The sequence below is a fragment of the Oncorhynchus keta genome, chromosome 36 (genome assembly GCF_023373465.1).
Source record: "Oncorhynchus keta strain PuntledgeMale-10-30-2019 chromosome 36, Oket_V2, whole genome shotgun sequence".
Taxonomy (NCBI): Eukaryota; Metazoa; Chordata; class Actinopteri; order Salmoniformes; family Salmonidae; genus Oncorhynchus; species Oncorhynchus keta.
In genome coordinates, this window is record NC_068456.1 from 16,960,821 (window position 1) to 16,973,320 (window position 12,500).

At 39.5% G+C, this 12,500-nt stretch overlaps 2 protein-coding genes across 2 annotated transcripts in view; one reads left to right on the forward strand and one right to left on the reverse strand.

Moving 5' to 3' along the window:
- Positions 1-2,691, reverse strand: part of LOC118369716 (phosphatidylcholine:ceramide cholinephosphotransferase 1-like) — a 74,272-nt gene extending 71,581 nt beyond the window's left edge. The window contains exon 1 of the mRNA XM_052498602.1: positions 1,955-2,691. The gene's annotated coding sequence lies outside the window, so the exon portion shown is untranslated. The remainder of the gene's footprint in view (positions 1-1,954) is intronic.
- LOC118369718 (multiple inositol polyphosphate phosphatase 1-like) lies at positions 766-12,220 on the forward strand. The gene is made up of 5 exons (XM_035754351.2): positions 766-1,430; positions 3,357-3,551; positions 7,080-7,177; positions 8,010-8,140; positions 10,843-12,220. The coding sequence occupies exons 1-5, from the start codon at positions 857-859 to the stop codon at positions 11,219-11,221; spliced, it is 1,377 nt and encodes a 458-aa protein (XP_035610244.1). The 5' UTR covers positions 766-856; the 3' UTR covers positions 11,222-12,220.
- Positions 12,221-12,500: the final 280 nt, after the last annotated feature.

Genomic DNA, 12,500 nt, shown 5'->3' on the forward strand with positions numbered 1-12,500 from the left:
ACTCACTTCTGTCATCAAGAAGTGCTTTGAGAGACTAGTCAAGGATCATATCACCTCCACCTTACCGGCCACCCTAGAACCACTTCAGTTTGCCTACCACCCCAACAGCTCCACAGACAACGCAATCGATATCACACTGCCTTATCCCAGCTGGACAAAAGGAATACCTATGTAAGAATGTGGTTCATTGACTACAGCTCAGCATTCAACACCATAGTACCCTCCAATGAGCCATTGGGCCCGCCCTGCAACCTCATTGGATAGCGCTGGACTGGCCTCTTGCAAGCTGTCACTAAAATGCGAGGGGCTTAGGCTCATAGGCTAGAACTCTAATTACTAGGGAACTGGAACATGTGGGGCTAAATGTAGGGTAAATGGTGGCGGCACAGCTTCAAGAAAACTGTCGCCTTGAAACTAGAGATTTCATGGTTAATTGAGGTAAAACAGTAATTCTGTGCATAGATTATGCGAGTCTGAACTACACATTTACACAACCAGCCCAAAGTGTGGGGTTTAAAAAATACATTCTTAGTCGCCAAAGTACAGGAATATGTCTTTAATTGCTGACTACATGTTTTAATAGATTGCCCCTAGGTCTAGCTCCAGGGGTATGACAGAGCTGTGACAATCCAGTTGGATATACAAGTATTTCAATTTATCAGAACCAAATTATCCATCCATAGTTCGAATGACTGAAATCCTAAAGTGTTCTGTACAGTTGGCCATGGACCTGAAAACTCCGGGAAAGATACCAATAGGCCTGCTGATTAATATTTAACAAAACTGGAATGGTAACGCACGCCTGGAGTTGAGGGCAGGAATTGTCTGATACGTTTTTTTGCGAAATAAAGTAAATATGCTGCTCACCATTCCGTTGAAAGTCATTAGTGCGCATTTCTTCTTTAGTTACACCTCGTGTTGTTCATTATGGGGAAATGTCCAGACCATTCCAGCGATTGCTAAATATTTCACCACAAAAGGTAGATATGAAGAAGTGAACCCTTACCTCATTGATGACATACTCGCTGTAAACACATCTCTTGTAAAGCCCCCATCTGCAGAATGTCGCGAAATTCATCTGACCGCTATCATACGGCACGGTTCAAGGTACCCGACGACGAAAAACGTCAAGAAGATGCGAGCACTTCACAATCTTGTTGTACAGAAGGCCTCTGGAGAGGAGCGCTGGTTGCGTGAAATTACGCAGTGGAAGATGTGGTACACTGATGAGATGGATGGCCGTCTCGTTCAGAAGGGAGTCCTCGACCACAGGCATTTGGCAGTCAGGTTGTCCAAGTTATTTCCATCATTGATATCTAAGGAGAAGCTACAAGATGGTCACATCAAGTTCATGACCAGTTCTAAGCACAGGTGTGTGAACAGCACCCTTTCTTTCCAGGGAGGACTGGCAAAGCTCTGGGACATAGAAGGTAGATATAACCCTACTCGATGTCTGTATGATAGCATCGTGTCAAAGTGCAAGCATATTGCATACAACTTTTGATTTATTATTTGCAAGACATAAGGCATATATATACTAAGTAGGTCAATGTTAGCCTTGTCGTATTTGAGGAAAGCTCAACTACGTTCTTATATCGAGACGGGGTTGAGGATCGATAACTGGTCAATTTGCTCGTAAGAGAGTGGCAAAGTCGGCGGGATATCTGTTTCCTTCCAGCAGGTGGCGTTGTTCTTCGTTTCGCCCACCAAGCGAGTTTTTGGATGGAGGTCAGTGAGTCGAATTTGGTCAACAAAAAAAAACAATGGGTTATTTGCGTGAATAAAAGTTTCGTAATACTTAAGTTGTTAAGCGTGTACTGACAAGCACACGTGACATCCCGGCAACTTTATACATTTTTTTCGGAGTTGTCTCGAGATTGCTATGCATATTAATGGTATGAAATAAACCCTAATCGAATATTTAAAAAATATTACAATAATGCGATGTACCTACCAATCCAAGAAGGGACAGGAGCTAGAGAACCCACCGAGTTGCTTTGTGGCTCCCATTGTTAGGGTAGAGAGAGGTATCTTGTCAGTATATGCATAATCGTTGCTAGCAACAACAGCAGTCGAAACATATGGTGCTTTCAAGACAACTGGTAACACGGGGGAAAAAGAGGTCAAATCATGACGTCAGTTGGTTTTCGGGTCGGAATGTCCGAATTTAAGAAAGATGCCCGAGTTGACTGTTCAGTTGGATGACTGTTTTTTCAGAGTTCCCAGTTGTCTTGAACGTGGCATCCATGCTAATCAATTAAATTAAATTCAATGGGCTTTATTGGCATGGGAAACATGTTAATTAACATTGCCAAAACAAGTGAAGTAGATAATATACAAAAATGAAATGAACAATAAAAATGAACAGTAAACATTACATTCACAGTAGTTCCAAAAGAATAAAGACATTACAAATGTCATATTATGTATATATACAGTGTTGTTTATTTTCCCTTTTGTATATCGTTACAAGTATAAATATGGGTTGTATTTACAATGGTGTTCGTTCTTCACTGGTTGACCTTTTCTTGTGGCAACAGGTCACAAATCATGCTGCTGTGATGGCACACTGTGGAAAACAAATGTACACTGCTAATCTCAGTGTATGTAGTATCTCAAGGCCGCTACACCTGCAGTTGAGCAACACAAATTAGGGAAAAAATCAGTGGTTGTATTCGATAAAAGTTTTAATTAAAAGTATGAATTTCAGCACCCCACAGAAGGACCACAGTTGTACAGGAAAAATGTAGATACAGGTAAGTGTTTTCAGAATTGACATTTTTACAAGTATAGACTGATAAATCACGCAACCAGTTATCAATACTGAAACGCTTAGATATAAGAGAACAGAGTTTAGCGTTCCTCAGCTAGGCTGGTCCCAGATCTGTTTGTGCGTTTGCTTACACTATTTGTCATTGACAAGCTAAACAATTGACCCTTCGCTAAGCTCCGACCCCATTGGTTACTGTTGCGTCCTCGGACAACATGTTCCCTGGAATCCCAATTCCCCAAATTGTTTGGCATGAGTTAGTAGGAGAGCAGAAACAACACCCACGCTAGGTAAATGTAATACTGATATTATATTTTGTCATAAGTGGTCATTTTTCATGATATTGCATTGGCCAGCAGTCTTTTGGAAGTGAAATTATAAACAATTCAACATGTCTTACTGTGTCATATAACATGCAGGGTTATAACACTCGATAACACTGTAAAAAAAAAAATGTTCTGAACTTGTCACTAGGTTTTCATTTGTGCTTTTCATTCACTTTCATTGACCTTAATATTATTATAATTTTCAAAACTTTGAAGATCTCCCTTTGAATGACCAGTGCCTTCTATGTTTGATTCCAAAGATGAAGAGATTGACTACGAGGTGAACGATGCACTGATGAGGTTCTTTGACAAATGCACCAGGTTTGTGGAGACTGTCGACAAGAACCAGTCAGCCATGGCTGAGCTGGACAAGTTCACGTCCAGTGCAGAGATGAGGAGGGTGCAGGAGAAGATAGCAGACCGGCTCCTGGTCCCCTACAGCCACATTACATCAGGTATCCATCTAGCCTATCTGTATCTATCTCTATTTGTGTGTGAGTTGTCACAGGACGTTGGGAAGCAAAAATGTCTATTCTACAGTGGATAGTAAATATTATATAGCTATTCTATTATTACTGAGTGGGCTATCCTTATGATGTTGCTCATGTTCTCTATACAATGAATGGATCTCCTTCAGATCTGCTTGATTGCAAACATTTTACAGAATATTTAGACACTAGATGGGGCTGTTTTCTCACTAACAGTACAAAACAGTTAAGCTCTCCCATATACAATTCCCTCAACTGAATGGTTTTGTCAGAATGTCATCAATGAGCATCTGAGAAGTGAGGACATTGAAATAAGAATACCTGTATGTTTCTATTATTTGAAAAGTAAAACAAAGTGGGGAATGTGTTGTTAATGCTAAGCCATAAAGGACTTTTATATCAAAGTACAGATATGGTCACTGGTCTGTAATAGTTATTTACATTTTTACATGGAATGGCGGCAGGTAGCCTAGCGGTTAAGAAAGTTGGGCAATTAACCGAAAGGTCGCTGGTTCGAATCCCCAGGTCGACAAGGCAATTAAAGTTCCAATGGAGATGTTTTTTTTTATCTCAATATCAAATCATTTCTGGGTAACAATTAAGTACCTTACTGTGATGGTTTTTAGAGACTGAGCTATATGTTGTTTGGGGTCCTATTTCTGTATTTCTGATTCCTGTATTTTGAGGGGGAAAACGTACCGATAGTGTAATTTTTCCACACTGAATTCTCATACATTGCCATCCAAAAGAGCAATTGTCCAATAACTGCTTCAAATATTGATTCCATACATTGTGACAATAATGGCACATCATGAAAATGGCCGCAAGTTTTTCAGATTAGTGCCCTCAGAAAGTATTCATACCCCTTGACTTATTCCACATTTTGATGTGTTACAGCCTGAATTCATCTATCTATAATATATATATAATATCTATCTCATTTATCTCATTTACATAAGTATTCACACCCCGGAATCAATACTGTGTAGACACACCTTTGGCCGCGATTACAGCTTTCCAGTCTTTCTGGGTAAATCTTAAGAGTTTTGCAAACCTGGATTGTACAATATTTGCACATTATTCTTTTTTAATTTCTTCAAGCTCTGTCAAATTAGTTGTTGATTCATGTTAGAAACCCATTTTCAGGTCTTGTCGTAGATTTAAATTGAAACTGTAACTTGGCCTCTCAGGAACATTCACTGTCTTCTTGATAAGCAATTCCAGGTTAGATTTGTCCTTGTGTTTTAGCTTATTGTCCTGCTGAAAGGTGAATTAATCTCCCAGTGTCTTGTGGAAAGCAGACTGAACCAGGATTTTGCCTGTGCGTAGCTCCATTCTGTTTTTTTTTTTTATCCTGACAACTCCCCAGTCCTTAACGATTACAAGCGTACACATAAAATGATGCAGCCATCACTATGTTTGAAAATATGGAGAGTGGTACTCCGTAATATGTTTTATTGTATTTGCACCAAACATAACACATTGTATTCAGGACAAAAAGTGAAGTGCTTTTTTCCCACATTTGTAGCAGTATTACTTTAGTGCCATGTTGCAAACAGGATGCTTGTTTTGAAATATTTGTATTCTATACAGGGTTCCTTCTTTTCACTATGTCAATTAGGTTGGTATTGTGGAGTAACTACAATGTTGTAGATTTATCCTCAGTTTTCTCCTATCACAGCCATTAGACTCTGTAACTGTTTTAAAGTTACCATTGGCCTCATGGTGAAATCCCTGAATGGTTTCCTTCCTCTCTGGCAACTGAGTTAAGAAGAACACCTTTATCTTTGTAGTGACTGGGTGTATTGATACACTATCCAAAGTGTAGTTCATAACTTCACCATGCTCAAAGGGATATTCAATGTCTGATTTTTTCCCCCCATCTACCAATAGGTGCCCTTTGCGAAACATTGGACAACCTCCATGGTCTTTGTGGTTGAATCTGTGTTTGAAAATCACTGCTCAAGTGATGGACTTTACAGATAATTGTATGTGTGGGGTACTGAGATGAGGTAGTCATTCTAAAGTCATGTTGTACACTATTATTGCACACAGTGAGTCCATGCATCTTATGTGACTTGTTAAGTACATTTTTACTCCTGAACTTATTTAGGCTTGCCATTACAAAGGATTTAAATACTTATTGACTCAAGACAGTTCAGCTTTTTATTTTTTATTCATTTGTAAAAAATAATAATAATAATAATTTTAAAACATCATTCCACTTTGACATTATAGGGTATTGTGTGAAGGCCAGTGACATAAAAATCTCAATTTAATCTATTTTAAGTTCAGGTTGTAACAACAATGTGGAAAAGGTCAAGGGGTGTAAATACATTCTGATGGCGCTATAAGCAAGAGATTCCCTTTTTTCATCCTATTTATTGAATATCGGTTATCGGTGGAGTTATTGGCCGATACCAATGTAGCGTTTAAAGGCCAATATTATCCTACAATATCGTTGAACGTATATATCGGTCGGGCTCTAATTGTTTTCAGTTAAAATAGTCAAAAAGGGGGAAAAAAATATCTTCTTATCGAAGAGCAATTTCTCAAGCAAGAATTTAGCTAGCACTGTCAGGGAGTGGTCGGAGTTGGGAGGGGAAAACTAGCTATTATTGCCAGAGATGTTTGGATCTCTCTTTCTTATTGGCCTGTTAACTAATTTACCGCCAGGTAATGTCACCAGGAAGGTCAAAACTCACAGGCTGAAATCTCTGTCGGTCTTTTCAAGTAGCTCTTACACTGAAAGGGCATTATCATAATTTGCACATTTTATTTTTCCAACCTCATAGTGTGGAAATATATTAGAGAAATTGCCTGAATTGATCCGATAACGATAAATAGAACGATAAGTTTATAACATTAATGTGAACCACAGTTTAAAAACAAATATCCTTTAAACTACTACTACTAGTTTGATGGTTGTAGCCATCATTTGTGTCATTAACAATCACCCATTTTAGCAAACTTATTTTGTTTCATACTTCACATTATCGTTATGAACAATATCAGCAAATGCCTGCGATATGTGATCGGTTTGGTTGGTGTCAATCATTTTCGGTTTATTGTCCCAGCTCTAAAATACACTACTTAACCAAAAGTATGTGGACACCTGCTCGTAGAAAATCTAATTCCAAAATTATGAGCATTAATATGGAGTTGGTCCCCCTTTGCTGAAATAACAACCTCCACTCTTCTGGGAAGGCTTTCCACTAGTGTTGGAACATTGCTGCGGGGACTTGCTTTCATTCAGCCACGAGTATTATTGAGGTCGGTCACTGATGTTGGGCGATTCACATTCTGTAAGCTTGTGTGACCAACGGGTGTGGCTGAAATAGCCAAATCCACTCATTTGAACGGGGTGTCCACATACTTTTGTGTATATATATATATATATATATATATATATATAGTCGATCTGGATAAGTGTCTACTAAATGACTAAAATGTAATGGCTCCTGTGAACACTTTGCCATTACTTTCCCCCTGTAGACATGGCTGAGGCTGCATTTTACCTGTGTGCTTACGAGTTGGCCATCAAAACCATCAACTCCCCCTGGTGTCAACTCTTTGATGAGGCAGATGCACTGGTACGTCAACTGTATTCCCTGCAGTAGTAATCATTTTACGTCATTGCAGAGTATTGACCAGTTCAAGTGAAAATGGAACCATTTATTATTTATGGGGTGATCAAGCAGTGATCAAAAACGTTGTGGTTCATCAATATTGGAGAGATTAATTAGATGCATCTAGCCTAACTAGTAATCCATTGACCTTTTTATGTGAAGTGCTTTTGCTGATATGACATTAATCTAAAACATAATGAATGTATTATTTACAATATCCTCACCTAATCTACAGTATGAATAGATGTCTTGCATTGTCAATAAGAAGCTGGGCTATGTGGGTGTGTCCTGTGTTATAAGGTAAGTTGGCCCAGCTCTCAGGTGGCCTAGGGGAAATCCTACCACGACTCTACACAATGAGAGATTGTCTATCTGAGGGCGTCACTCACTGAAGTATTCATACAACGCCTACCCTACATATCATGGTATACAGTGCATTTGGAAAGTATTGACACCCCTTAACTTTTTCCACATTTTGTTATGTTACAGCCTTATTCTAAAATGTATTCATGTTTTTTCCCCTCACCAATCTAAACACAATACCCCATAATGACAAAACAAAAAAGCGCAATTGTGTTTGGATTTTTGGAAAAAAACAATTGAATCCATTTTAGAATAAGGTTGTAACGTAACAAAATGTGGAAAAAGTCAAGGTCTTTCCGAATGCACTGTACTTATACAGCAATTACCCCACTAACAGGTTAATGTATATGGAAACTATCTAACGTGGTATCCACACAAAGCCTACACCATCTAATCCCATGGTATACTTACACAGCATTTACCTCACAAACAGGTTTTGGAGTATGCAAATGACCTGAAGCAGTTCTGGAAAAGGAGTTATGGTCATGACATCAACAGCAAGTCAAGCTGCATCCTCTTTCATGATGTATTCAGCCGTCTGGATAGAGCAGCCAATGAGATCAGGTGAGGGACTGGTTAGCCTCACGTGTCAGGCTTCATGTCATTCACTAGTATAGCAAAAGGATTAAAAGTGGATGGCCTTTGGGTAAAAATGTAACTAACGTAAAAAAAAAACTATTTTTAGGCTATATGTGTTTAAAAGGACAGGACACTCCAAAATCAAAGTTTGTCAGACGTTTACAAACCCGAAATGTAGTGTAATGTAAACATTAATTGTTGTCCCACGCCATTGGTTGTGTTGGTCCGCGTCTTTATATCCCACATTAATGGGAAAAAATAAGCACAGAATAAAATCTGGAAATTATAGCGCTTATCTTTTCCATTGATTCCATTCTACTCAACAGATGTCTGGGAAGTGGACGTATCTCAATGCAAGACCACTTTGCCTGGGGCTGTGGTAGCCTTGAGGTTGCCTTTGTGTTGTTGTACCCTTGAGCAAAGATCTTATCCCCTAACCTGCTCAATGGATGCTGCTCTGTGGCTGACCCTGTGCTGCTTCCAGCCTCTTGTGAGTGTGGGTTGTGTCTGAGTTGTTGGGGAAAAAACAAGACCGCAAAAAGACAAATGTATGTTTCGCAATGGATACTTCCTAAACCGACCAAAAATTCAAGTGGTATTGTACTTGAGGTCAGAAAGATCTGACAACCTTTGATTTTGGTGTGAGCTGTCGTTTTTAAGGGATACTTCCTAAACCGATTAGGACCAAATTGTAATATTATAGAAACAACTGCCCGGTACAGTATCTATTGCAAGTGTCAGAAATACTGTTAGAAAATAACTTGTCAACGTGTCAATAGAATATGACACATGAACCTTGTCGTTTGCACCCTGTGTCCTGTTATACATCCTAGTTTAACCAAGTCCTCAAACTGTCAGTGTCGTATACATGATACTGAGAGAAGTTTAACCAAAGCGCATACATATGGGGGTAGGATTATGGGCAATCCACATCCAACATTATTCAATACTCATTATAGGGTTCAAATGAGTAATACAATTACCCATCCATAGCAGGTCATCATAGAAGTTTGCAGACCTTTTTGTCTGGTCAGGATCCTGTTGTGTGGGTGTGTGTTTGTGTGCCTTTTCCCTGGACTGTGACGAAATTGTATTTTGTGGTTCACGCACCACACCCACACGTCAATACACGTTTCTGTTACAGAATGAATGTGTCTGTCATGCTGTGTTGCACGCACAGTGCATGTAGCAGCACACCTGATCATAGAACTCATAAGAATATGAATATGTGAGTCATGGCACTCCTCTGTTGTAAAGGTAAGAGGAGATTTGATTTGATTTGATTTTTCAAATCAAATGAATTCATGTACCTGCCACATAATCTCAAGGTTTCTTTCCAGTCAATGGAACACTGTAGGGGAGAGTGGGGTAAATGGAGCCATTTTTTACATTCCGCCTTACTATGTGAAGGTAAATATCGTACTCTTTCTAACCGATATCTACACATATTTCAGGGTGTTGTGTATCCTTGGAAATAATAAAAAAAAGATATATAAACATGACAGTTTGTAAAACATAGTTTGTCCAAAAAAAAGTGTTCTCTTGGAACAATGGGGTAAATTGAGCATAGGCCAGGGTAGATTGAGCCGCCTTGGGGTAAGTGGATGCTTCTGTCCTGTGACAGTGGGCGATTTTGCTAGTAGGTCATATAATGGGGCTGTGGTACATTTAAGATATACAATATATGTCTACATTTCGATGTAGATCACTGTTCAATATTGCTTACCCTTCCATTTCCATACCAGTTGTCTGGGACGGGGATTTTGTTTCGATGTGCCAATTCGTAGGCAAGATCTCTGCATTTGAGGTTACTAAAAGCCCATGAAACTGGTTTGTGAAATTCTTGACATTTTTAGCAAGCTCAGACTCCATGTCATCAGATAAAACATTGTGTGTCTCTGCTAATCTATCATAGCAGTGTCGCACAGGTACATGTCTGTTTGTTTCTTCTTTTTTTACCTCTTCAGTGTCACTCAGTAAAACAAAATATTCCATTGCTGCTGCTCGAATGGACTTCTTCCCTTCTTTCACTTCCTTGGCTGCTCTATAAAGAACCTCAAGGGGGGTTAGACTCCTGCTTGTTTTACGTTTGTATACACAGGGCACAATGTCTGCTCTGTAACGATACAGATTTTGTTCATATGCATGACACATTGTAAAAATACTAATGCATACTAATGTTTGAATGCAATCATCATTTGAATAGGGTATGGTGGCCATTGGCTCAACTTACCCTAGGCAAACATTTGGACTATATTAGACTACACAGCTACAAGGATGCACTTTCATGTTAGGTTTAATGAATTAATTTGACTTTCTGAAAATCCGTTTTTTGGACATAACTTGCTCACCACTTTTTCCATGTGGATTCTTCCTTCAGACTCCATGAAATGATGACCACATCGGCAAAGGGAAAAGCTTGCATTTAGTACAGGGCAACATGCAGGGACAACATGTTTTCTAAAACCATGCGGTCAATTCCTGCATTCCATACATAAATACAAATCGTTCAAAACTGTTCTCAACTGACACCCCCTTGAGTATATGTAGACTAGTGTATGACAACTAGTGTTTTGCAATTCACTGCCTCTGGTCAAGCAAGTTCTTGTTCCCTTATATACCACATTGTTCTGCCGCAAATAAATAATTACCCTCCTGAAGTATACATGTCCCATTCTGTCCCTCAGATCTGGCAGTAATGTCACAGAAGCAGCGACCATCCAGGTGGGTCATGCTGACACTCTCCTGCCTCTGCTGACCCTGCTGGGCTTCTTCAAGGACAGCGTGCCCCTGACCTCCAACAACTATGTCACCCAGGGCCAGCGTGCCTTCCGCACCAGCCACATGATGCCCTACGCTGCCAACCTGGTCCTTGTGCTGTATGACTGCAGCGGAAACCTCCGTCTGCAGGCACTGCTCAACGAGAGGCCCCTGGCCTTCCCAGGCCTGGCCGACAACCAGGGAGAGGAGGGAGCCCCGCTCTACCAGGATGTCAGAGACCACTACGGGGAACTGCTCCAGGGCTGCGACTTTGAGAAGGAGTGCCAACTGTTCCCATCCAAATGAGGGAGTCAACGCTATAAACGGGTGTCATTCATCAGTAAAGTGTGTCTCTGATGTGTATTCAAATCAAAGTTTATTGGTTGCATACACAGATTTGGAAGTGTTATAGCAGGTGCAGTGAAATGCTTATGTTACTCGCTCCAACAGTGCAGTAGAATGCTTCAAATACTCAAATAATAAAACAATATTTGCTGTAATATTATAGATATGGTTAGACCAATGTGGTGAGCTGCTGTGGTAGAGCACCACTTTACTTCTATGGCTAGATCATTTGATTGAGAGTGAAATTTCTGTGTATATGCTCAATGTTGGAATGGTATTATGATTCACTCTGTTCAAGGCCACAACATCCGTTTATTCAAATGTATGGTAGTATTAGAGACACAAAACAGATTAATCGGACCAAATTTACCAATTGAGATCCATTGAAGGCTCCTAAGGGGAGGACGGCTCATAATAATGGCTGGAATGGAGCGCATGGACTGGCATTAAACACATGGAAACTATGTATTTCATACTATATTCCACTCCAGCCATTACCACGAGCCCGTCCTCCAAAATGAAGGTGCCACCAACCTCCTGTGTTGAGATCAATCCACCAAAAGTGCTGACTTTAATGTAAGCTTGCCACTGCTACCAATACAGAAGTATTACTAATATTACTAGAATCTGTCAAATCAAACGGGATACAGCTTATGACCAAAAATGACAGTTACTGTACATAGTAGGTGATACACTGCCCCTCTCCAGAAACACCACCTATCCTCCATGTACTTGTGTAGACCTGAGAAGAACTCATAGGTGTAGTCATTTTTTTTAATGAAGTGGAGATACTACCATATTTCGTACACCTATTGTGGAGGTATAGGCCAGAATTGTGTTTTCTGGACAAGAACTATGTAATTTATATAATGTCCTGCTGCTAGATATTACAGAAGTTAGGCCTATAATTGTTCTAATACTGTATAACTTGATTATTATTAAAGTATCATTTGAACTACACAGGCTAGTTTATTTTGTTAAAACTTTTGAACAGTGCATTGTGACTGGTTTGTCCTTTTATTTGCAATGTAGGAAAATAAATGCCAAATTCTTTACATTTCAATTTATTAAAATGTATTTCATTTTCAGTCAGACATCAGGGGAAAAGTTTTACCGTTGTGTCATTGTTCTTTGGTTTGCCCTCAATCTTTATAAAAACCCTACATAAGAATAATCTGGTTGATTTATACTTTTGCAAATAAACCCTATGTAAATTCACCGGTTCCGAAGCTCAGCCCCG